Source organism: Acipenser ruthenus, chromosome 8 (genome assembly GCF_902713425.1).
Source record: "Acipenser ruthenus chromosome 8, fAciRut3.2 maternal haplotype, whole genome shotgun sequence".
Lineage (NCBI taxonomy): Eukaryota > Metazoa > Chordata > Actinopteri > Acipenseriformes > Acipenseridae > Acipenser > Acipenser ruthenus.
Window position 1 is genome coordinate 63,892,303 of NC_081196.1, and position 24,270 is coordinate 63,916,572.

The window sequence follows — 24,270 nt, forward strand, 5'->3', positions numbered from 1 at the left end:
CAGGCAATAAAAATGTGCATTATAAATATCATATGGGAGATAGTGAAATTGAAGAAGGGAACTATGAAAAAGCCCTAGGAGTTTATGTTGACTCAGAAATGTCTTCATCTAGACAATGTGGGGAAGCTATAAAAAAGGCCAACAAGATGCTTGGATATATTGTGAGAAGTGTTGAATTTAAATCAAGGGAAGTAATGTTAAAACTCTACAATGCATTAGTAAGACCTCACCTAGAATATTGTGTTCAGTTCTGGTCACCTCGTTACAAAAAGGATATTGCTGCTCTAGAAAGAGTGCAAAGAAGAGCGACCAGAATTATCTAAAAATCCTAAAAGGTATAGACAATGTCAACTCGGGGGACTTCTTTGACTTGAAAAAAGAAAAAAGGACCAGGGGTCATAAATGGAGATTAGATAAAGGGGCATTCAGAACAGAAAATAGGAGGCACTTTTTTACACATTTGTGAGGGTCTGGAACCAACTCCCCAGTAATGTTGTTGAAGCTGACACCCTGGGATCCTTGAAGAAGCTGCTTGATGAGATTCTGGGATCAATAAGCTACTAACAACCAAACGAGCAAGATGGGCTGAATGGCCTCCTCTCGTTTGTAAACTTTCTTATGTTCTTATGGTCTTAAATAGCAAATACCAGCATCCACCGTATTTTCACTCTCTGCTTTTGTCTGAAGGTCCGGACTCTCTTTCTTTTAAATACACCGGCGTAGATTTAGCTAGGGACGGTAGGGACATGTCCCTACCAATGTCAAGGGACCGTTGAATTGTCCCTACCAATAATTTTGATAAATCTGAACGTCTTTTGTCAAGTCATTTTATCTGCTCCATGAAAGGTTAACTCTCTCAAGATCCCCTCGTTGTTCCTCCCGCCTCCAAAAAAAACGCTAATTTGATTGGTTTAGGCTCTAGGTTCTCAACTGGGGGGGGGGGGGGGGGGCGTGAAACCTTCCAGGGGGGCGCAGTGAACGTTTGAATAATAACGTACTAGTAATAATAACAGTGACGTGCCAAACGATACTCCCGATTTCACCCTTTGAGTGCAGCGAGTTATTAGAAAGAAAAAGAGATACCGGTAGCTTTAAAAAGAATGGCACCCTGGTATTTGTTGGTGTTTGGTGGGGTTTTGGGGTGCAATCAGCAGACAAGAAAACTACAAATTCCATAATGCATCACTGTAACACAGACTTTGCGTGGCTGATGTCAGGGACCAAGCAGAGTCTGTGTTGTTTTCATTGAGGCGCGAAAGTGCACAAGGACTCGGGCGTCAAAGGTAATTCTCCGGGTTTAAAATAAAAAATTCTAGTCATTCTTAAACGGTGTATATTGTGTCACAATTTTCACATTTATTTTTTAAAATAAGAATAAATATAATCAGTTTAATTCGATATTTATTTTGTGTTTGTTGGTTAATGCATTGTCACATTATTTCAATCCTCCTCCTTCCTCCCTTTGTAACTAACTTACTCCTTGCTTGATATTTTTGTATCGTGTGTGTAAAAAGCGAACACGAACATATGTATTTGATTGAATGGACAGTGTGACTATCCAAGAGGCTAAATAAACACACTATATTATATAGGCAGTAATAAAAAAGATATATTAAAGTTAATTTAAAAAGGGGGGGGCAGATATAAAAATAAATTTCAGTGGCGCGTGAGTAAAAAAAAAAAAAAGGTAGGTTGAGAACCGCAGGCTTAGGCTGGACTCTGGAAAGACGCTCATCTGAAGCTGCCGCTTGCCGGTCAGGCTGATGTGAGTGTGAGCCACTGACTGAATGAAAGCCAGGGGCCTGGGCTGCAACATAGTTTGAGTGAATAAACCTACCTACCTACCTAATGGCAGTGCAACCTGGTAAAAACAGTACAGAGGCAGGTGGAGCAACAGGGTCGCAGGTGAGGTCTGTAATGGCTTAGTGATTATAAGAGTGAAAGTGTTACTCAATTTTGAGATATATTATTGTTTGAGACACATTGTGATATGATAGGCTAATGCTTAATAGTATACTTAGCCAATAAAGTTAGCATAGCCATATATTTTCTCTTTATATGGCATGCATCAATTTATTATTTTATCAGGTGAATGAAGCAATGCACCCAGGTACGAGCAGCAGCACAGACACAGGAGAGTCAGGCAGAGCACATAAGCGTGCATGTGCTCATGCTTGTAGCTGCAGGGGTATTGGTAGCTTACAGTAAGGCTGGGATAGGTTATAATTCAGGTTATTAGTAATTCTATAGCAGGAATGTCAAACCAGCTTCCAGGAGGGCCACTTTATCATAGTGTTTTGAGTGTATACCAGCCAACTTCATGTCAATCAAATTGTCCTCGATTCATGTCCAGCATTCATTTCAAGCCACCAGAAGTGCCCATTTAACAGCTCTCCTAAAAATGTTCTTCCTGGGGGGGCATGCCCTCGGACCCCCCTAACAACTCCACCCTAAAAAATTGTGTCCCCACCAATGTTCAAACCAAACCTACGCCCTTGTTTAAATATACTGTATTACCTTCTTTGCAATAAAATACGCGACCTCCATTGTGTCTGAAGCTCGTGCAATTTGACACTTAACATTGTTACATTGTATAATACCGTAGATCTGAAAATGAAAAGCAAACACGATGTAGACAAATGCACTTCTTCGACAAACGACAGCGCCATTTTGTTTTTGTGATTTTGTTTGGTTTCCGTTGCCATGAAAACGATCTGTTGACTGACGGGTTTGAAAGTTGTACTCACATGATCCCCTTGGCTGTGAAAGGATTATGTGGTATTGCACAATTTCGTGCTGTGTGAATGGGTAGTTTTAAAATAAATTGAAACGCCTGTGAGACGGCCCAGGAGCTGTTTTTTGGGTGTGAAAGGGTAGTATATTGTCTCCTTAATATGGAAACAACTTGCAGACTCCTCATGTTGAGCCAGTGCTGTCCTGCTGTAGTGCCCCAAGGTGGCATTGTACCCTTTTGGCAATGTGATGGCAGGTGTTAATATTTGCTGTCCATCCCTTATACATACATATTTATGTATGCATATGTACTTGTGCTATTTTAAGACACTCCTGCTCACTTTCATTTATTTTGCCCTGAGCTATTTAAATAATAATATGGGTCAGGGAGAACAGCACCATGAATGCAAATGTTTCTCTTGACGTCTAGCTGTACAGAATGCTTTAGGCACCAAGATAAAAGCTTTGCATTCATCACAAATAAAACATACACATGATTATACATGATTAGTTTTAATCTACACAAAACAAGTTTTATTTAAGTTTCTCTGTACCTACTGTATACAATAATAAATAATACTTTGTATAAAAAATACGAAAAAATACTTTCTAACTGCTATAATAATAATAATAATAATAATAATAATAATAATAATAATAATAATTATTATTATTATTATTATTATTATTATTATTATTATTACTACTAGTAGTCATAGTAGTAGTAGTAGTAGTAGTAGTAGTAGCAGTAGTCCTATTTAAGGTCCGTTTGACGGGACTACACCAGCTGTCCAAAGACAGCTGGACAAAAATTCAAATTAGCACCCTTTAAGGTTGCTAAAAAAGACAAACCTTAACTAATTTAACTGAAAACACCGGTTAAAAGGACTGTAAATTAAATGTTTATAACCAAAGGGGGGGTGGTACAGAGCACGCCCCCCAGAGCCCACTGGTCGACAAAGGTGGCCATGTCGCCAGCAGACTCCGCGTGGGCGTGCTCCAACTTAACCCGGGATCGGACAAGGGCCCTGAACATGGCCCCACAGTCAAAGAGACCCTCCCCGATCATCTTACGCTTCCTGGTCTTGTAAATTGCCAGTTTAGCAAGAGCCAGGAGCAGATTCACGAGGAGGTCCCTCTTCTTGGTGGAGCCATGAACAGGGTGCCCGAAAATGAGGAGGGTGGGGGAGAAATGCAGCCAAAACTGCAGCAAAAGGTTCTTCAATAAAAGGAAAAACGGCTGCAGCCTGGCGCACAGAAAATAAATGTGGCTTACCGACTCGGACTGACCGCAGAAAGGGCATGCGGCGTCCGAGTCGGTAAAGTGACGCAGGATCTCTCCTGACGCGAGCGCTCCGTGCAGGACCCTCCACCCCAAGTCCCCAGCTCCCCTGGAGACCAGCGGGGAGTACAGGGCCTCCCACTGGGGACCGACGCCCTCCGGTGGTCGGAGGGTCTCCCGCCAAGCGGTGTCTCGGCGGGAGACGAGGGCGAGGAAGTGGAGGGTGTGGAGCGTCATCGCGTACAGGGTCCTCCTCGACGCCGATCGGAGGGGCGTCGAGGAGAACCGCGAGATCCTGCTCAGGTTGTTCTCGAGGGGAGGCCGAGGGGGGGCTCAGGCCTTGGGTTCGATCAGCAGGACCGGAGAGCCGGGGGCAGGGGGGGGGATGGAAGATGGCTCCCCGGTCCTGAGAACTCCCTCGAGATACCTGACAGAGTCTGGGTGCAACGCTGCTTTGCACTCCCGGATCGCGCGGCCGGCCGTCCTGACGGTCGCCCGAGCCGCCCTGGCGACGAGCGACTCGGGGGTCAGCCACTCGGACCGCTCGCGATCCAGGAGATCCCAGACTCTGGTCACCTTGGCCGAGATCAGCGCGCGCCGCACCGAGGGGGACTCCAACGCCTGCGCACCCAGGTGGGGGTTGTGCAGCAGGGGCTCCAGCAGGAGTCCCTCGCCCTCGGTCGGAACGGCGTCTCGGCCGACGTTAAACATGCTCCGGGTCCTGAGCAGGTCCTGGTAAAAGACCGGCAGCTCGGGGAGACGGATTCCCCGGAGGTCGATCCAAAAGAGCTGCCGGTCGTAGCCCAGGTCGTGCAGCTGGCGCAACAAAAGCGACGCCAGCGTGCACCACTGCGGGGCCGGGTCTGCGTAGAGGAATCTCTGCAGCGTCTGGAGGCGGAAGGTGTGCACCTGGCTCTTGATGCACACCAACCCTTGCCCTCCCTCGGCCAGAGGGAGGCTCAGAACCGCCGCAGAGACCCAGTGCTTTCCGGCCCAGAAGAAGTCCGTCAGCTTCCTCTGGACCCTGGACACAAACTCAGGGGGCGGGCTCAGGACGGTGAGTCGATGCCAAAGCATCGACGCCACCAGTTGGTTAATCACTAAAGCCCGTCCCCTGAAGGAAAGCAGTCTCAGCAGACCCGACCACGACCTCAGCCTAGCAGCCACCTTGTCCTCCAACTCCACCCAGTTGGCTGCGACCGAGGTCTCCGCGGGGCTCAGGTGGACTCCCAGATATTTAAAACTGTCCGCGCTCCACTTGAACTGCTGGAGCGCGACAGGGAGGGAGTCCACCCGCCAGGGACCCACCAGTAACCCGGAGCACTTGTCCCAGTTGATCCTGGCAGAGGAAGCGGCAGAGTAGACGCTCTGGCAGCTCCGCATCCTCTCCAGGTCAACCGGGTCGGAGGCCACCAGGAGCACGTCGTCGGCGTAGGCCGACAGGACCACCCTCGTGTCCGGCGCGCCGAGCGCCAACCCCGTGAGCCTCCTGCGAAGGAGGCAGAGGAAGGGCTCGATGCACAGCGCGTATAGTTGTCCGGACAGAGGGCAGCCCTGACGCACTCCTCTCCTGAACGCGAGGGGCGCGGTCAGGGACCAGTTAACCTTTACAAGGCACTCGGCAGAGGCGTACAGCATCCGGAACAGGCCGACAAAGCGCGGCCCGAATCCGAATGCTCGCAGGGTTCCGAAGAGATACTCGTGATCCACCCGGTCGAACGCCTTCTCCTGATCCAGCGACAGGAAGGCGACCGACCGACCGGTCCTCCTGCAGTAGTGCAGGAGGTCCCGAACCAGAAAGATGTTATCGAAAATCGTCCGGTTCGGGACCGTGTAGGACTGGTCGGGGTGGATCACGTCTGCCAGCACGGACTTGAGCCTCAGGGAGGCGGCCTTGGCCACGATTTTATAGTCCGTGCATAGCAGCGAGACCGGGCGCCAGTTCTTCAGGCAGCGGAGATCCCCCTTCTTGGGCAGGAGCGTGATGACCGCCCGCCTCATCGAAAGGGGCATCTCCCCGGTCTCGTAGGCTTCCGCCAGGACCCGCGCAAAGGCGGGCCCCAGCAAGTCCCAAAACTTCTTGTAGAACTCCACGGTCAGCCCGTCGATGCCCGGCGATTTGTTATAGGGCATCTGACTGAGGGCGTCGGAGAGCTCGGCCAGGGTCAGCTGGCCCTCGAACTCGTCCCGGACGCCCTCGCCGACCGTGGGAAGCCCATCCCACAGAACCCTGCACGCGTCGGAGTCGACGGGATCCGGAGAGAAGAGGGCCGAGTAGAAGGCCCTGGCCCTCTCGTTCACGCTCTCCGGATCCGTCAGAAGGGAGCCGTCGTCCGCCAGGAGGCAGGTGATGTTTTTACGATCTCCCTTCTTTTTCTCCAACGCGTAGAAGAAGTGTGTGCCGCGGTCCATCTCCCGGAGGAACTGGACGCGCGAGCGCACAAACGCCCCCCGGGACCGCTGGAGCTGCAGGTCCCGCAGGGTGCACTTCTTCTCCTCGTACGCGCTCTGCTCGAGCTGGTCCCCGCGAGCCAGGCGGCTCTCCAGATCGAGCAGCTCCCTTTCCAGCCGCTCGATCCGCGAGTCCCTCCGCCTGCTCGCGCCCCTCGTGTACTCCTGACAGAGGACCTTGATCTGCGCTTTCCCCACGTCCCACCACTGACGCCAGGTGGGGAAGCGAGATCGCCTGCCGTGCCAGACCGTCCAAAAGTCCCGGAAAGACCGCTCAAAGCGCTCGTCCTCCAACAGGCTGTTGTTGAAGTGCCAGTAGGCTGAGGAATGCCTAGCTGGCACCACGGCCACCGTCACGGCCACCAGGTTGTGGTCCGTGAACGGCGCCGGCCTGATGTCGGAGGCGCGAACGCAATGAGCGTGGTTCTGCGACACGTAGAACCTGTCAATCCGGGACTGAGACACCCGCCCCTCCCTCACCCTGGTGAAGGTGAAGGCCGAGGCGTCCGGGTGTTGCCACCGCCAGATGTCGACCAGAGAGAGCCGAGCGATCAGCTCTCTCAGGGCGGCCGACGAGAGCGGGTAGGGCTCGCGCCCCACCCGGTCCGCGGCCTCGAGGGTGCAGTTGAAGTCACCCCCGAGGACCACGAGCTCGTCGGCGCCGATGGTGTTCAGGTGGTTCGACATCCGGCGGAAAAACTGGACCCTCGCCGGACCCGTGGACGGAGCGTACGCGTTCACCAGGTGAACGGTAACGTCCCCGTCCAGGATCCGGTGGTGCAACAGACGGCCCGGCACGACATTGACCACATCGAGCACCGTAGGAACAAAGGACCCGGAGAAGAGCGTCGCCACCCCACAAGATGACTCGGTGAGGTGGCTGAACGACACTCTCCCCCCCCACTCCAGCAGCCAGTTGGCCTCGGCCTGCGGGGTGGAGTGGGTTTCCTGCAGGAAGCACACAGAGTAACCCCCTTTTTTCAGGAAGGAGATTACCTGGGCCCTGCGGAAATGGTCCTTGCATCCGTTGACGTTCACGGTCCCGATGCGATACATGGTCCTCTGTCAGGTTTAGTTGGTGACACTCACGGGAGATCCTGAGATCTCCCGAAGTTCACCAACTGGTCGTGAAACTTTCGGGCACGTATGTGCACGTACGTGCCCGAAGTTTTGCTGGCGTGGCTGGCCCTGAGGAAGGATCTCACAGAGTTTAGGATCCTCTGGAAATCCCCCCACTTGTCCAGGGCCAGCTGGACCTTGTCCCTGCGGTGGATGGTGGCCTCCAAGAAATCCAGGAGCTCCGCCGCAGGGATGTCCGGAGAAGGGGCGGACAGACTCTCCGAGCCCACATTACATGTGGACTCTGAGTCCTCCTCCCTCTCCTCCGGTTCTCCATCGCCCCCCTCGCGATGGAGAAGCACAACGCACTCACGTTGGTGAGTGAGTGCGTTGCGTTTTATTTTCAATTTCACAGTCTCTCCGCGCGCCCCCCCCCCAGGGGACGCGGCAGGAGAGTCCGGCGGAGGGACCCTCACGGGAACCGTCTGCACCCTCGATTTAGGGGGCGCAGACGGGCGCTCGGCGTACGCCGCCGAGCCGGATGGTCTCGTTCCCGATCTGAGTCCCTCTTTCGAGGGCCGAGGCACGGTCTCAGGCCCGTCCTTGGCCCTCGGAGGAAGGGGATCCACCCTCTCGGGTCCTTCCCCTCCCTCCCCTAGAGAAAGGGGATACACCCTTTCGGGTCCTTCCCCTTCCTCCGCATCAGTCACCGGTTGTTGTTTCAGGGGCTCCTCCCGCGCCCCCTCGGTGACTGGAACCGGTCCCTCGATGCTGGGTCGGGGACCGGTTTCTTGGCCCCGTTGCACTTCGGGGAGGGGATCTACCGCGAGGGCACCACCTTCTGCCCTCTCTGGTTCTTCCCCTCCCTTCCGCGCTCCGGAGACCAATGTAAACGCGGGCTCCGCAGAGCCCGCCGCTGCCTCAGGGGGTGTTTCCTCATCCCCCTCCGCGGCAGCACGAGGGCCGAAACCCCCGTCGCCGCAGGAGAGGGAATTCTGAGGCAGCTCGTGTTGTGTTTGGGGGGGCTCAGCTCCCCCCTCCGACCCCTCGGCGGGGGTCGCTTGCATGGGCTCCGCGTTGTCTGCGGAGCCCACGCTTGCCTCGGGAGCTGAATCCGCCTCCTCCACGGAGGCGGGAGCCAGAGACAGCTCTTGTTCTGGTTGGGGTGGTTCAACCCCCCCCTCCGGCCCCTCGGCCGGGATCGCCTGCATGGGCTCCGCATTATCCGCGGAGCCCACACTTGCCTCGGGAGCCCGAGGCAACTCTTGTTCCGGGAGGGGTAATTGTTCCTCCCCCTCCGGCCCCTCGGCGGGGGTCGCCTGCATGGGCTCCGCGTTGTCCGTGGAGCCCACGCCTGCCTCGGGAGCTGGTTCCGCCGCCCCCTCCTCGGCAACACAGGGTTCAGGACCCGCGTCGCCGTTGGAGGAAGGCGGTGCCCGAGGCAGCTGTTCTTTCGGGGGCCCCTCCTGCGCCCCCTCGGCGACCTCCGCTGCGGCCGGCCCCCCGATGGTAGGGTCGGGGCCGGCTTCCGAGGTCTGTGGTGTGACGGGGAGGGGATCTACCCGAAGGGCTTCTTTTGCCCTCGCGGGTTCCTCCCTCCCCTTTGGCCTCTCGGCGGGGGCCTCTTCCATGGGCTCCGCTGCTTTTGCGGAGCCCCGGACCGCCTCGGGAGATGGATCTTTCTCCCCCTCCGTGGCAGCACGAGGGCCGGAGCCCTCGTCGCCGATAGAGGGGGGACGCCGAGGCGGTCTCTTTCTTTTTTGGGGGCCCTCTATCGCCCCCCCGGGGACCCTCAGCAAGAGGCCGAGACGTGTGCACGCAAGACGCGCCTGCGCCTTTCTCTTTCCCCTGAGGCTGTCGGAGGCTGTCCCCTGCCCTGCCACGGCGACGGGGAGCACACCTCCGGCAGCGCTTCTCTCTTCATCGTACCCGGGGATGAGGTGCTTGGTTTTGCGGGCGGCTTTGCCGCCCTGCCTTGCGGGGGGTGCCGTCGAGGGAGTACCTTTGTCTGGGACTCCCCCTGACCCACCGCCAGATGGTGCGGCGGCGGGCTTCGTCTCCCCCCGCTTGGCCTCCCCGGTGGACCTGGCCGCCACCTTCTTCTTGCGGCGGGCGACCAAGGTCCACTCGGCGGCCTTCTCCCCCCGCGCGCTTTCGGGAGGCGCGGAGGGTCCGGCCGCCTCGGGGGCCCTTTCTCCCTTTCCCCCCCCGGATGTTACTGGGAGGGGGGCGGGTACTCTTTTTCCCCCCTTCTCTGCGGGCCTCTTGGAGGGCCCCGGGGGCGAGGTGGACTCGGAGGGGTGCGGTGCTTGCGCGGGTGGCTTGGCGCTTTTCTGGAGCTTGGGGCACCTCTTTTTCTGGTGCCCCAGCTCCTTGCAGTGAAAGCACCGCACCTCCTCCGAGGAATAAAAGATAACGTAATTGGTCCCCTCGAAGGGGACCACAAAGCTGCCCTCCACGGTGTCCCTCCCCGCCAGGTGAATAGTCACCTGGCGGCGGAAGGACAAGATGTGGCGGAGGGCTTGGTCTTTGCAGCCCAGGGGGAGGGGGTGGATAGCTGTTTTAAGCTCCCCCAGGGCTTGCAGATGGGGCCTGAGCAGGTCGTCCCTCAAAAAAGGTGGCACATTTGAGAGGACGACCCTTGTGCCCAGGCCCGCGAGCGGTTCGACGGGGATAAACATCCCCGCCACCGCGAGACCCCTCTCGATCGCCGTGTTCGTGGCGGCCTCCGATTTTAAAAAGAAGACGGCTTTGCCGTACATCTTGGAGGCCGCCACGATGGCCGATGGCCCCACCACCTTGGCCATGGCCTTGACAAAGCCCTCGATCGAGAGGGAGTCCTTCAGGAGGCACCTGACCCCGTGCCTCCTGGTTATGTTCTTGAAAGGGGCTGCAGCCTCCCCTGCAGCCACCTTTGCCCATTGTTTTGTGGGCTGTGCTGTCTGCCCACTCATTATTTAATTTTTATTTCTAGTTATTATTTATTTATTCATTAAATAACAAACAAAAATTCAAAACAAAACAAACACAAGTACAAATTGAGCACCCCTGCACTCCAATAGTGCAGGGGCGCACAGAACAGAAATGTTTTAAAACAAAACAAAATTAGTTAGGTTTTTTTTTTTTTTTTTTTTTTTTTTTTTTTTTTTTTTTTGGATAAAAAATGAATAACTACCCCTGCACTCCAATAGTGCAGGAGTAGTAAAATTAAAAAGAAAACAAACAAACAAAAATTGTATATTTATTTTTTAAAAAAAACAACAAAAATAAAAATGAAACAATCAAAAACAAAGGGTTTTTTTTTTTTTTTTTTTTTTTTTTTTTTTTAATAATACAAACAAACGTATTTATTTATTTATTATTTTTAAATAAACAAATAAATACAAATTGACACACCCCTGCACTACAACAGTGCAGGGGTAAAAGGAAAATTCAAAAATAAATCAAAGTTTAAAGCTAAAAAATAGCTTTAAACTTAAAAGAAAATCAAAATCAAAAAATCAAACCAAGGGCAAACAAAGGAGCACACGGCCTGTGCTCCCTGCCTGCCCTTCCCCCACTCTGCACACAGCAGAGATGGGGGATTTTTTTAAAACAAAACGATTTTTAACTAAAAACTAAAAACAGCTACTTACATAAAAATAATTTTCCTAAAAAGACAAAAATAAAAGCTTTAAAGTAAAATTAACAAATCAATAAAAGGAGTGTTTAAAAAAGGAAGAAAATTCAAAGAAAGAAAAATCTCTCCTGCACTTGCTTATGCAGGCACGTGCAGGGAGAGAAAGGAAGAACTAAAAAGTGTTTTTTAATAAAAAATAAAAACACTAAACCAAAATGTTTTTAACTAAAAAGGTGCACTACTACTTTAGATAAACTAAATTATAAAAAGAATTCAAAAATAAAAAGTTTAAATAACTGTTTTTAAATGTTTTTAATGTGGGAAGTGAGGAGCTCACAGAAAGTGCGACCTCTCAGTAGTAGTAGTAGTAGTAGTAGCAGTAGCAGTGCTATTTAAATATCCATATTAGAGACTACATTATATTCAAAAAGAGGGTGCTAACAAGGACGGATATTTAACTAATTTAAAAATAGAAAAGAACTGTAAGTTAAATATTAATTTGGAGAAATTAATCAAAAGAAATGGTGCATAGTACTCCATTTAGAGCCCATTGTTGACAAAGGCCATGATATCATGGATGGACTCCGCATGGGTGTGGTCTAAAGAACCCAGTACCAGACCAGGGCCCTGTGTAGCTCTGTGCCTCCAAGACATTGTGGCAGCGAGTGTCTTGGGAGCTCATCAGTCAGAGCGCTCATGATCCAGGAGATCCCAGACTCTGGTCACTCTGGCAGTGAGTGTCTCGGGAGCTCATCACTCTGAGCACTCATGATCCAGGAGATCCCAGACTGTATACTGTGGCAGCGAGTGTCTCAGGAGCTCATCATTCCAAGCGCTCGTGATCCAGGAGATCCCAGACTGGTCACTCTGGCAGTGAGTGTCTCGGGAGCTCATCACTCTGAGCACTCATGATCCAGGAGATCCCAGACTGGTCACTCTGGCAGTGAGTGTCTCGGGAGCTCATCACTCCGAGCGCTCGTGATCCAGGAGATCCCAGACCCTGGTCACTCTGGCAGTGAGTGTCTCGGGAGCTCATCACTCCGAGCGCTCGTGATCCAGGAGATCCCAGACCCTGGTCACTCTGGCAGCAAGTGTCTCGGGAGCTCATCACTCTGAGCGCTCATGATCCAGGAGATCCCAGACTGGTCACTGTGGCAGCGAGTGTCTCAGGAGCTCATCATTCCGAGCGCTCGTGATCCAGGAGATCCCAGACCCTGGTCACTCTGGCAGCGAGTGTCTCGGGAGCTCATCCCTCCGAGCGCTCCTGATCCAGGAGATCCCAGACCCTGGTCACTCTGGCAGCAAGTGTCTCGGGAGCTCATCACTCTGAGCGCTCATGATCCAGGAGATCCCAGACCCTGGTCACTCTGGCAGCGAGTGTCTCGGGAGCTCATCCCTCCGAGCGCTCCTGATCCAGGAGATCCCAGATTCTGCTCACTCTGGTAGGAAGTGTCTCGGGAGCTCATCACTCTGAGCGTTCCTGATCCAGGAGATCCCAGACTCTGGTCACTCTGGTAGGAAGTGTCTCGGGAGCTCATCACTCCACCAAAGGCATTACAATAGGTATTAAGGAAATACGCTTTAGAATCGCGCCATTTGCCTTGAAGGTCAAAGTTAACAGCGGGGAATGCTGACGTTGAAGTGTGTCCCAAAGGGAACTACACTACATAGGTCTTAGGAGATAGTGCATAGGAAGCGATTTGAGACACAGCCTGTGTCACTGTGCTGGGGGCGGAGGTACTGAGCTGCACAGAGCTAAGTGAGGTGTGAGCCTGTGTCACTGTGTCTGGGGGCGGGGTTACTGAGCTGCACAGAGCTAAGTGAAGTTGGATCCTGTGTCACTGTGCTGGGGGCGGGGGTACTGAGCTGCACAGAGCTAAGTGAGGTGTGAGCCTGTGTCACTGTGTCTGGGGGCGGGGTTACTGAGCTGCACAGAGCTAAGTGAAGTTGGATCCTGTGTCACTGTGCTGGGGGCGGGGGTACTGAGCTGCACAGAGCTAAGTGAGGTGTGAGCCTGTGTCACTGTGCTCGGGGCGGGGTTACTGAGCTGCACAGAGCTAAGTGAAGTGGGATCCTGTGTCACTGTGCCTGGGGGTGGGGTTACTGAGCTGCACAGAGCTGTGATGTGTAATCCTGTGTCACTGTGCTAGGGGCGGGATTACTGAGCTGCACAGAGCTAAGTGGTGTATGTTTAATGGCACAGAGAGCACAGGGGGTGAGATGAACTGAGCAATGGAAATTATGTAAAATTACAGCAATGGCCCGAGTGTCAGAATATTCCTATTATATTCCAACAACATAGATAGAAGGTCATTTTAATGACACAAATAATAATAATAATAATAATAATAATAATAATAATAATAATAATAATAATAATAATAATAATAATAAACTTTGAGCTCTGAGAAATTTGGCAATTGTTTTTTGCCAGGCTTTCTTTTTTAATTCATGTTATCTTGGCAATTAGGGCCTGTTTTGAGGCAAGGAGTTCAAGTAACTTTACTGGTAAAGATCTTGCAAGAACCGCTTCTTGCTTTACTGCTGGTTTTATTCCTCACAGGGAATTCTTGTCTTCACCATGAGTTGCACTCATTTGGAAGTTTCTATCAGCTGAATAGTTCAACTTGGGTTTTGAAAACTCAATTACATTTTAGATGAACAAACCAATTTTGGATTTTGGGCCAGGCTACAGAGGAAAGCAGATATTATAGTTGAACTAACGTCTAACATCACTGAGCAATGAGCCTCACACCCTGGCTCGTTCATGAAGGCACTGTTACACACATGTTGCTACACTTGTTATTCCAGCACAGCTGATCTTACTTGATGTGGTCTGCAGACACTGAAACAAATAAAGATCCTATCGGTAAAAGGCTTGAGCTCTTCCCTTCTGCCTGATATCAGATGAGATGCCTTAGAAAAAAAGCCGTGGTCTGGATAGCAAATGCTTTTAACCACTATGGAAAGAATACTACAACAACAGCTTTGATTTAAATATATATATATATATATATATATAGTAAATGAGCCGCACCCACTCGTAGTTCGTTGCCCCTTAAAAAGCACAGACCCAGCACAGGAATGGAGTTTTTAAAGCGCTATTTTTTAATTTATAAACACAATACACAAAACAAAACAAAAAATAAACACCTAGCTCTATACGAGCACTAACTAAACACACAGGAACCTAACTAACACAGGACAGCTAGGCCGTCTACCTGTAACACAAAAAGCTTCAACCAAACCACACAGGTTTACACTGCACACCCTTTTCTCTCGACTACACGGTAGCAGAACACTTCTTCTGCCTCCTTCTACACAGCAGCCTTGAGCAAACTAACTGCTTCTCTTTTATACCCTGCACATGTCTTACGCAGGGAGGATTTGAACCCCCTCCCTGCTGTGTTGCAATATATATATATATATATATATATATATATATATATATATATATATATATATATATATATATATATATATATATATACACACATACACACAGCACCTTATCATGTGCACACCTAAAAAATACAATATCTAAAAGAGAAATAAACAAGCCAACCATAAAATCAGCACATAAATACAAACACCAGATTGGGCTTTAAAGCTTCTCAAGGGCTTTAACCAAATGCAAGACCGAACAGATAAGTCTTAAGACCTTTTCTAAACCTATCAACTGACTGGCAGGGAGGTCATTCCATGGCACAGAATGACTACAGTAATGTAATACTGCATTATTACTGTAACCGGTCATAGGAAAATCCATTCTATCCAATTCTTAGGGTGAAAACTCATTTAACAGTTACTCTTGACTTCCAAATCAATCGACAGGCTCCATCTGGATACTTTGGATTATTAAGACAGGGTTGTTTGTGGCAAATTGCTATTTTTTTGCTAATTTATATACATACACATTTATTGTGGCATATATACACTTTTTATCATCCCTGCACTCAATGATCTATTCATACTTCTCAAAATCTATTGCTTTAATCCTGGGCTGTGCATTTTTTCTCTTGCAAGTCATAAACTATTAAACCCATCTTGTTTATTACTTTCTTTGTACTACAAAGCTCTCCAATGCACAAACACTTGAATTACTGTTTTTACCGTGGATAAAAAATGCAATCTGATCAGCTGAACAAGCTGCAGAGGGACTGGATTTCCACTCCTGCAATCTGATCACCGCTCGCATCCAGTTCAAGACTCTTGTACTAGCCTACAGATGCCTTGACCAGACTGCACCAAGCTACCTCCAGACCCTCATCTCTCCCTACACCCCCACTCGACCTCTCCGCTCCGCCTGCACCAGAAGACTGGCTCTACCTCTGCTACGCTCCCCTGCCTCCAGAGCCCGCTCCTTCTCCACCCTCGCTCCGCAGTGGTGGAATGACCTACCTACAGATGTCAGGACTGCCCAGTCCCTGACCACATTCCGGCGCCTCCTTAAGACTCACCTCTTCAAACAGCACCTGTAGAACTCCTCTGTTTGTATCCTGGGACACTATCACCCTTCATTTAAATGTGCTTTATTTTGCTCTTATCTGCCCCCTATTTTACTGCATTTAATCCTGTACTTCAGAATGCTGTAATCTGCCAAGTGTTTAACCTGTAGTATTTTGTATTTAATCATATCCTGATGTAACTATCACTATTATCTGCTGTATTATTGAATTGTGGTTTGTCACACTTGAACAAAAGTTATTGTATTTCTTGCTCTTATTGTATTACTTGTATTGTAACACTTGAAATGTATTTGCTTATGATTGTAAGTCGTCCTGGATAAGGGTGTCTGCTAAGAAATAAATAAATAATAATAATAATAATAATAATAATAATAATAATAATAATAATAATAATAATAATAATAATAATCAGCTGAACAAGCTGCAGAGGGACTGGATTTCCACTCCTGCAATCTGATCAGCTGAACAAGCTGCAGAGGGACTGGATTTCCACTCCTGCAATCTGATCATCTGAACAAGCTGCAGAGGGACTGGATTTCCACCGCTGCAATTTGATCAGCTGTCTTGGGGGAGCACTTTGCCATGACAGGAGGTTCTGTCTCTTTCTATTTAAATGTACATTTCCAGGAGAAGGAACGGAACAGGAGCAGAGCTCCTCTTTAAAAAGGCAGATTCTTGGACATCTAAACTCTAAATACAAAACTAGGGCAACTTGGAATGCTATGAAATACCAAAGCTATTTTAACAAATGTATTCTTCTTATTATTTAGATTAACTTTCAGTTAAGTCTTTCCATCCAAGGCAACCATGCGGCCTCAGTATAGCTCTCAGAGCCTCCAAGTACATCTTGTACACAGAGTGTAACAATGAATTTGTCTCCCGGCTGCCCTGTGATCCATTCGCTGTGACCATGTTGCAGGGGGACAGGTTAATGGTACACTCTGGAGTACCTGATGTACATGAGAATACATTCAAAGAATTAGTGAATGTAGCTGCGCTGTTTCAAACCCATACCTAGCTGCTCTTTAAGAGACATACCGGGCCTCATTTGAATTGGTGACATACTTAAAACAATGCTGTTGTCTACTCACAGTAAGCTGTTTAGAACATTAAAGATAGAGTTTAGCCATTTAACACAGATGATCTCCACTCTACACTAAGGTGTATTTGTCTCTCGTTAAATGGAAGCATCAAACATCATGGCTGCATTTAGCAGACCTTTAATCATTAAGATTTAGAAACTGTATTCCAACAAAATAAAAATAAACATGTAAATCAAATGAAGCATACACTATAGTAAATAGGTTTAGGTTTAAGGGTTATTATGAATTAAATAAAGTTTGATATTCATGCAGAATTTCTTGATGGTTGTTAAATAAGTGTATTATATCCTCTGAATTTGCACAACATTCATGTGTTTTCATAATCTTTATTTATTTTTTAGTTTGTGCTGTTTCTGCAGTCATGGTTATTTGGCATGTTTTATAAAATCAGATGCAGATCTGACCGTTGGGACTGTCTCTCAGAAGACCTGAGCAAGGTGGAATGATGCCAGTATTATTCACTAGGGTCAAACTCAGTGTTTCTGGGGGAGAATTTACCAGTGCACACCCTTAGTGTTCCCCTAGTGGTCATGTTTACACTGGCCTCGTTAGTCTAGTCTTTAAAGAAACACACATCACAACATTACACTAACATCTATGTATATGTTTGCTCAGTTTAAGAGCCTTTCTATCCTAAAAACATTTTGCACTTAGCTTTCAAAACTTGTACTGTACGATTTAAATAAAATGTAATTCCAGTACATTTAGTATACATCTAGATGTAACCTTACACCTGTGTGCAGCACCATTCTTACCTCCTGAATATATTTGCAACGATCAATTCCATAAATAGCTCTGCTTTACTCTGAATACAGCCGCTCCTGAAGAGTGCCTGTACATCAGAAGCTACATCCGAATGAATACCTTGTTACTATTGTGTTTTAGCTGCAGAACTGCCGGGGCGCCTGTTCCATTAGTGGCATTGGATATAAATGTAATCCATAATGGCTTGCCTCCCTTAGTGATAGAATGCAGTCTGCAACACTGTATCACAAATAAACTGAACTGCACGCAATCCGTTTCCTCTGGCTTGTCTCTAAATGAGCCCCCCTCTGCTGTATTGACCCAGAAGGGAGGTTCGCACCTCGGTGCCATTGTTGCTAACCCCCTGGAGCTTGTATGTGATCGTGAGCTCTGCCAATCAGCTGGACCCCACTTCTACAAGCTTTCATCCCAGCGTATCACGTGGGTGCTTTGCTATATAGTGAATCCTTTGTGACTGGCACGCCAAGTTTCACAAACAAGCCAGCGTGGGTTGGGATCACCCAGTTTCAATGACTGTCCAGCGCAACACTAAAAACGCTGGCTTCGGGATATCAATATAAACCTGCTACCAGCATGGAATTACACGAAATCAGAGGTATTGCACGGAGATGGTGTTTAGCGTGAAAGCATAATCTTATTGCGATCGATGTGTCACGGTTTCATAAAAAGGATTGTTTTAAAGGGGAGGGGGATATTGCAAGGGGGTATCAAAGAAGCAGAAAACAAAACTGAAGAAGCGCAATGAAGTGAAGTGGAGGTCTGGTTAATCAAGGAGAGTCAGTACTGCTTCGCGGCGATGTCTTGGGCAAAATGCATCATCTTTTCCGAGAGCTCTTTTTAATTACATCTCTCACGCAAAAGGAGGGGTGTTGGACACATCAGATTGAGCCGAAACCTTCTCTCTAACACACAAGACATTTCACAAAAAAACTTCTTAATCAAAGACGTGTCAATGGAATCCATTCCACTGTAGTCGCTTGGGTTGCGTTTAGGGTGGTACTTAACGCTTCACGACGTCGTGTTGACACAGTCCTGTTGTTGTTTATAAAAGATCACCTTAAGGAATGTGGGGGTTTCAAAGAAGGCGGCTGTTTGGTATTCTTTCGACACCAGTATTAGTAGCAGTGGTGTGCTGTGCACAGAGGTAGGCACTTCACTTTACATTGTTGGAACGAGGGATTCTTCTTCCGTATTAAAAACAGAAATAATCCCGGCGTCTCGTTTTCTTTCTTACAGCGTCAATGAGCCGGGGAACATGTCGTTTGTAAAAGAGACTGTGGATAAGCTGTTAAAAGGATATGACATACGACTCAGACCAGACTTTGGAGGTACGTCTGCTCTTGTTGTATAGTTTGTTTGTTTACAACAATTTGCATCTGAAGTAACGAGCGCTCCGATTACCACCTTACAATATGCTTCACCAAGATATTTTATGATTCTCATTTAGGTCCCCCGGTTGCTGTTGGGATGAGCATAGACGTAGCCAGTATAGACATGGTATCAGAAGTAAATATGGTAAGTGACAGATCAGTGTTTTTATGAACGGTTTCAATTTCTTGCGTGCACCAGAATTACATGCTACACCCATGCAGAACATGTCACGTTATAGAAGGGGTATCTTGACAGGCTACTGTAATTGGCCTAATGTTTGTTTGGCAAAAACACGGTTTCAGTTACTGATATGAACACAAACATATTGAATGGTAATTGCCCAAGCTTGTACACTAGATATTAATGTATTGGAAGCTTGTACCGCATCAAGACTGTTTGTTATTAGCATTTTATAGTTTACATGAAAACTGCAACAAAACGTTCAGCTGTGTGTGAAGAAAGGGTAATTCGATGCTATATGTGCCCTGAACCTTACTAGTTATATTACTGTCTCTGGTACTCTGCGTATAGTTAGCAATTGCATATTTAACTGAAATAAACAGGTAATTTAATCAAATAGAATTAATATCCACTGAAGTGGGTGCTAAGCGTGGCTCGTCGTAAGCGTGTATCTTTCGGGTGTTCTGTGTGACATGGTTATTGCAATGTGAGGACTTGCTAAAACTTCTACCTTACTATCGTAACGCGTGCAGAATGGGCACTATGGCGTCTGTTGAAAACCTACATACTGAGACCACAGGGATTCATTTATTTCAAGATTTGAAAACGACACGTTATCACAGGAGGTGTATCCGATCGGGTCCACACACGTTGTGAATGTAAATGTATTGTATCCCGTTGTGCGCTGTCCAGGGTACTGAAATGTAAACGCCGCGTGGAATTGCACGGGAACAGCTTGCTGCCGGTGCACACACCTCTTATTACTTGTTGATTATCTATGTCAATTGCTCATGGATCATAGAAATTACAAATAGCAACATCATCAATTTCGGAAATGACTGTGGAGTATATCTTTATATTGTAGAGTTTCAATATGTTTTAACTGAAAATATGTTAAGCCTTAGTTTAAAAAATAAATAAAAAATGTTAGGTGTCAACTGGACTTTAATATCTGTATAAAGATATCATGATGTCATGATGCCCTAAATACAAGCTGTTTACAAAATGCAATTTGTATAAAAGGTGTTTGTTTAACTGTTTTGTGGTTCCTTTGTGACTTTTAATTTTTCAACATGTTTATGCAGGATGAATGGCAGTTTTTAAATTTGCTATGTACAAAACATTTGCCGCAGAACAGAGAGAAAGAGAGAGAGAGAGAGAGAGAGAGAGAGAGAGAGAGAGAGAGAGAGAGAGAGAGAGAGAGAGAGAACAGTACATCACCATGGGAGTCAATAATAACATTGTGGATCTTGATACACTAGATAAGGCCACCATTTGGAAGAACACCATACACACTGCGGAATCTATTCTTTAGACAGAGACGCAGACCACGTGAGGTAGGGACGCTTCTGACAACTTGTTTACATGTTAAACGTTTGACAAGAAGCCTTTTTCAGTGTGTCAGACAGTTTCATTTTAGTACTAGTGAATACATAACAATTTTACCAGAAATCTATCTTCGGCATTCACTTTAAGAAAAAAAACGAAAAAAAAACTATCTGAACATAATTTAGATATTTTATTTAACATTATTAATCATAAACGTTATACAGTATTTTTATGTTAGATTTTGAAATGTCACATTTTTCAATTTTTGTCAGTTTTTCGTTAAGTATATGGAAAACTACAAAGTGGTATGTAATTCAATATGTTAACATAACATTACTCAGCATTTTTCAGGGAACTTTATGAAATAACATGAATTCATTCTATAATGCAAAATGTTTGGCCATAGCTGTACAGAGGCAAAGACATCCGATAGTTTGTAACCACATTCAAGGTTCAATGCAAAACCATTGCTGGGAATTAAACCTCAGACAGTCATTTCTATGTTAAGAGTCCTGTGTGGATTTCATCCCTTATTTTCACTCTACTGAACCTTCATTTTACAAACCCACCTTAAAACTGAGCTTGCAATGGGAACTTCAATCTTATCATGATCCTGAACCCATAAAACAGTATAACATTCATTTCATGTTTAAACATACATGCCTCTGTTCAAGCTATCTTTTACACAATGAGCCTATTTTAATAAGTCATCGTCCTGTGCGGTTCAATAACAGGATCAGTGGAACTAAAAGGGTTTTGTTTAATGCACGTGACCTGCTGTAATGATCCTAGTCATCGTTAATATGTGGGCTAAAGGAGAAGGTGCTTTGAGCTTTGCAGTGAAATAATGTGTGTTGCACAGCTGACAGTTGACTAGCCAAATTATTGGAAGAAGCTGACACCCGTATTTATGCAACACTGAAGCATAACCAGTGTCCAATTACCACACAGAAAGGTAGTGATGCTATTATTAATTACATGATTCACAATTGCAGGGGGCAGATCCATGAAAAGAAGTCTGGGGGATGGCAGCTTGACATCTCCAATAGCTTTGAACTCTGATGCCTAGATAACACTCAGGACAGACTCACAGTCAGGGAGCAAGTCAGGTAGCCAACACATTATGGAAGGAAACATTTAAATCCAGGCTATGGGCTTCCTGGGAATTCTACCCATTAAATGACTGTCCTTTTATACAGTGAGCAACATCCCCTTTCAGGTATAGAAACACATGGGATCTTCTTTAGCATCATTGATTATATAACTTGTTTTGAGTTGTCTCCTGGGGCTGGTTTTTCAAAACATAATCTGGATAACAGTCATCCAGAGTTTGTGATTGAGATTCCTTTAAAAAAATAACAAATTTCGTAATCATCATTTGATCTTGATTGGGATCAATACTGGTACCTTACCTTCCCATGTATAAGGTGCCTTTGAATAATGTTATTCAGTCACGGTTTTTAAACTCTCTTTGATACCTTGCTGACGAACAGCATTACTCATCTGTTAAGGCTTACCCAGTCTGTATTCTCACCATGTTGCAGATATTTAAATACTGAATGCAAAAAAAACCCTATTCACAAAGCTTTCATTTTAAAGAATGCTTTCTTTTAAAAACCTACATTTTGTTTTAAAATAAAATACAGTTTGATAATGAAGAAACAGACTTTTGTTGGTTTCTTCATCAACATTATAAGAAGAAATCACAAGCTTTATTTTATTCTTTTAAAAAGCAACTCTTTAAGTAACCTGTGAGGTAAATGTCCAGGAATAGGGCCTGCAATGCAGACTCCTGACATACTTCCATAAGGATGGAAATCTGTCTTGATTCTGCAGCTGATGCATAGTTCACACACCCTAGTCTCTGTAAATTGCCTTGGATGAAAGCGTCTGCGAAATAAACAAATAATAACTAATTTGGAGATTGAAACTTGAGATGGTTTAAATTGTGACCTTAAGTGCTCATTATGAGTTTATTTATTTATGTGTGTTTTTCTGAAATCTTAGCCCTATATTAAACATTCTAAATTGGTCTATGCCTTCCTATAATCTGAGCTTCCTGATTCTAATGCATTGTTCGCTGGCATTCCTGCTAATGCTTGCTTTAAACCCAATTGAGAGAGATGTTGCCTTTAAAGTGCACAGAGCTAACACAATCATTCCAGTGTGTGTTACCTGGAGTGCATTGCCTTCATTTCACAGCTGTCACATGTTCCTATATGAAACACACATGTGCTATTGTAAAGGTGAATTGCATCTTTTATTTAAGCTACTAATAAAGAAAAGGCTATTGATCCGGTAACACTGTACACTGTGTCTCTAATTACTATGTATTTACATAGGAGTTACTTGGTAAAAACATGTGCACTTACACACAATTACAATGTTAGTATATAGTTACATTGTACTTCATGTGTAAATCTATTTGCACAATGTGACCCCAACCCTAATCCTTTTCTGACACAATTATTTACCTACATACATCATGTAAACAGATGTACACATTAAGTACATTGTAACTATGCACAATACCATTGTGTGTATGTGTAAGTTCACATGTATTCACTAAGTAACTACCATGTAAATGCATAGTAATTGGAGACACTTCCTGTACAGTGTTGCCATTGACCCTTACATGCACTTAACCTACACTTACTTATATCTGTGTTGCCTTTCACTAGTTTTCAAAACTGGCACTGAAGCAAAAGCTTAGTAAATGTGCCCCAATGAGTCTGAGTTTGTTTTAATCTTCCTATCATGTGTGAAGATGCATTTGTTTGTAAGAGCATTTCTTTTTTGCTCTACAGTGAGTTAAGAGTTGAGGTTTTTAATAGCTGCTCTTGTTTCCTGTGCACTGCTTGATGTTGATGAGGATGATGCTGTTCCGTTACATTATTAATGTCGTACTTTAATGGTTGTTTTGTTGTTTGTTATTATTGGTTCACAATTGATCAGCAGTGTTGCATTTTGCCTATTAATGAGGTCCTTACTGTAATACTACACCAGCTGGGCTGGGCCAGGCAGGCAAAGGAACAGGTTGAAGTGACTCACCCAGAGGAAACACTCTAAAGGATGTGTTTAATAATTCATACACAAAATACACCAAAATTTGCCACAGTAAATTTGCATAGTCATTTTCCAGTCTTCCCAGAATTCACCATGGTTCGCCATGTTTTTTTTTTTATTTTTATATGCTTTAGCATACATTACACTCACACACTTGTATTATACTTCTCTATGCTTTTACTATGGGACACTTTTCTAAGGGCTTTTTTTTTGGGGGGGGGGGCAGTAATACTAGTGCTTATAATAGAATATTGTGTCCAGTTCCGGTCAACTCACTACAAAAAGGATATTGCTGCTCTAGAAAGCGTGTAAAGAAGAGCGACCAGAATTACTCCTGGTTTAAAAGGCATGTCTTATGCAGACAGGCTTGAACATGCGACGATCTGATTCAAGCATTCAAAATTCTAAGTTATTGACAATGTCGACCCAAGGGACTTTTTTGACCTGAAAAAAGAAACAAGGACCAGGGGTCACAAATGGAGATTAGATAAAGGGGCATTCAGAACAGAAAATAGGAGGCACGTTTTTACACAGATAATTGTGGGAGTCTGGAACCAACTCCCCAGTAATGTTGTTGAAGCTGACACCTTGAGATCCTTCAAGAAGCTGCTTGATGAGATTCTTGGTTCAATAAGCTACTAACAACCAAACGAGCAAGATAGGCCGAATGGCCTTCTCTCGTTTGTAAACGTTCTTATGTTCTTATGTTCTTATGTTATTCTTGTTACTGTTATATTTCTCTGTCATTCATTTTCATGAAGCCTCATATGCTGGTAATTTATATTATTATGGTGCTTCTTGTGGCCTCTCAGGAACTGTCCGGCTGCTTTTTCCAGATGCTCA

General features: G+C 46.4%; 1 protein-coding gene across 7 annotated transcripts in view; it reads left to right on the forward strand.

Annotated features, from left to right (window-relative positions):
* Positions 1-24,270, forward strand: part of LOC117407294 (gamma-aminobutyric acid receptor subunit beta-3) — a 97,405-nt gene that overhangs the window by 19,109 nt on the left and 54,026 nt on the right. For 3 of the 7 annotated variants that reach the window (XM_059029475.1, XM_059029476.1, XM_059029480.1), the window contains 2 exons: positions 18,718-18,809; positions 18,929-18,996. The exons of 1 other annotated variant lie outside the window; for it this stretch is intronic. In XM_059029475.1, coding sequence (XP_058885458.1) covers positions 18,718-18,809; positions 18,929-18,996 — 160 coding nt within the window. Of the gene's footprint in view, positions 1-17,945; positions 18,626-18,717; positions 18,810-18,928; positions 18,997-24,270 lie in introns of those variants that run through there. 3 more of the 7 variants (XM_059029477.1, XM_059029478.1, XM_059029479.1) reach the window with 2 other exon arrangements.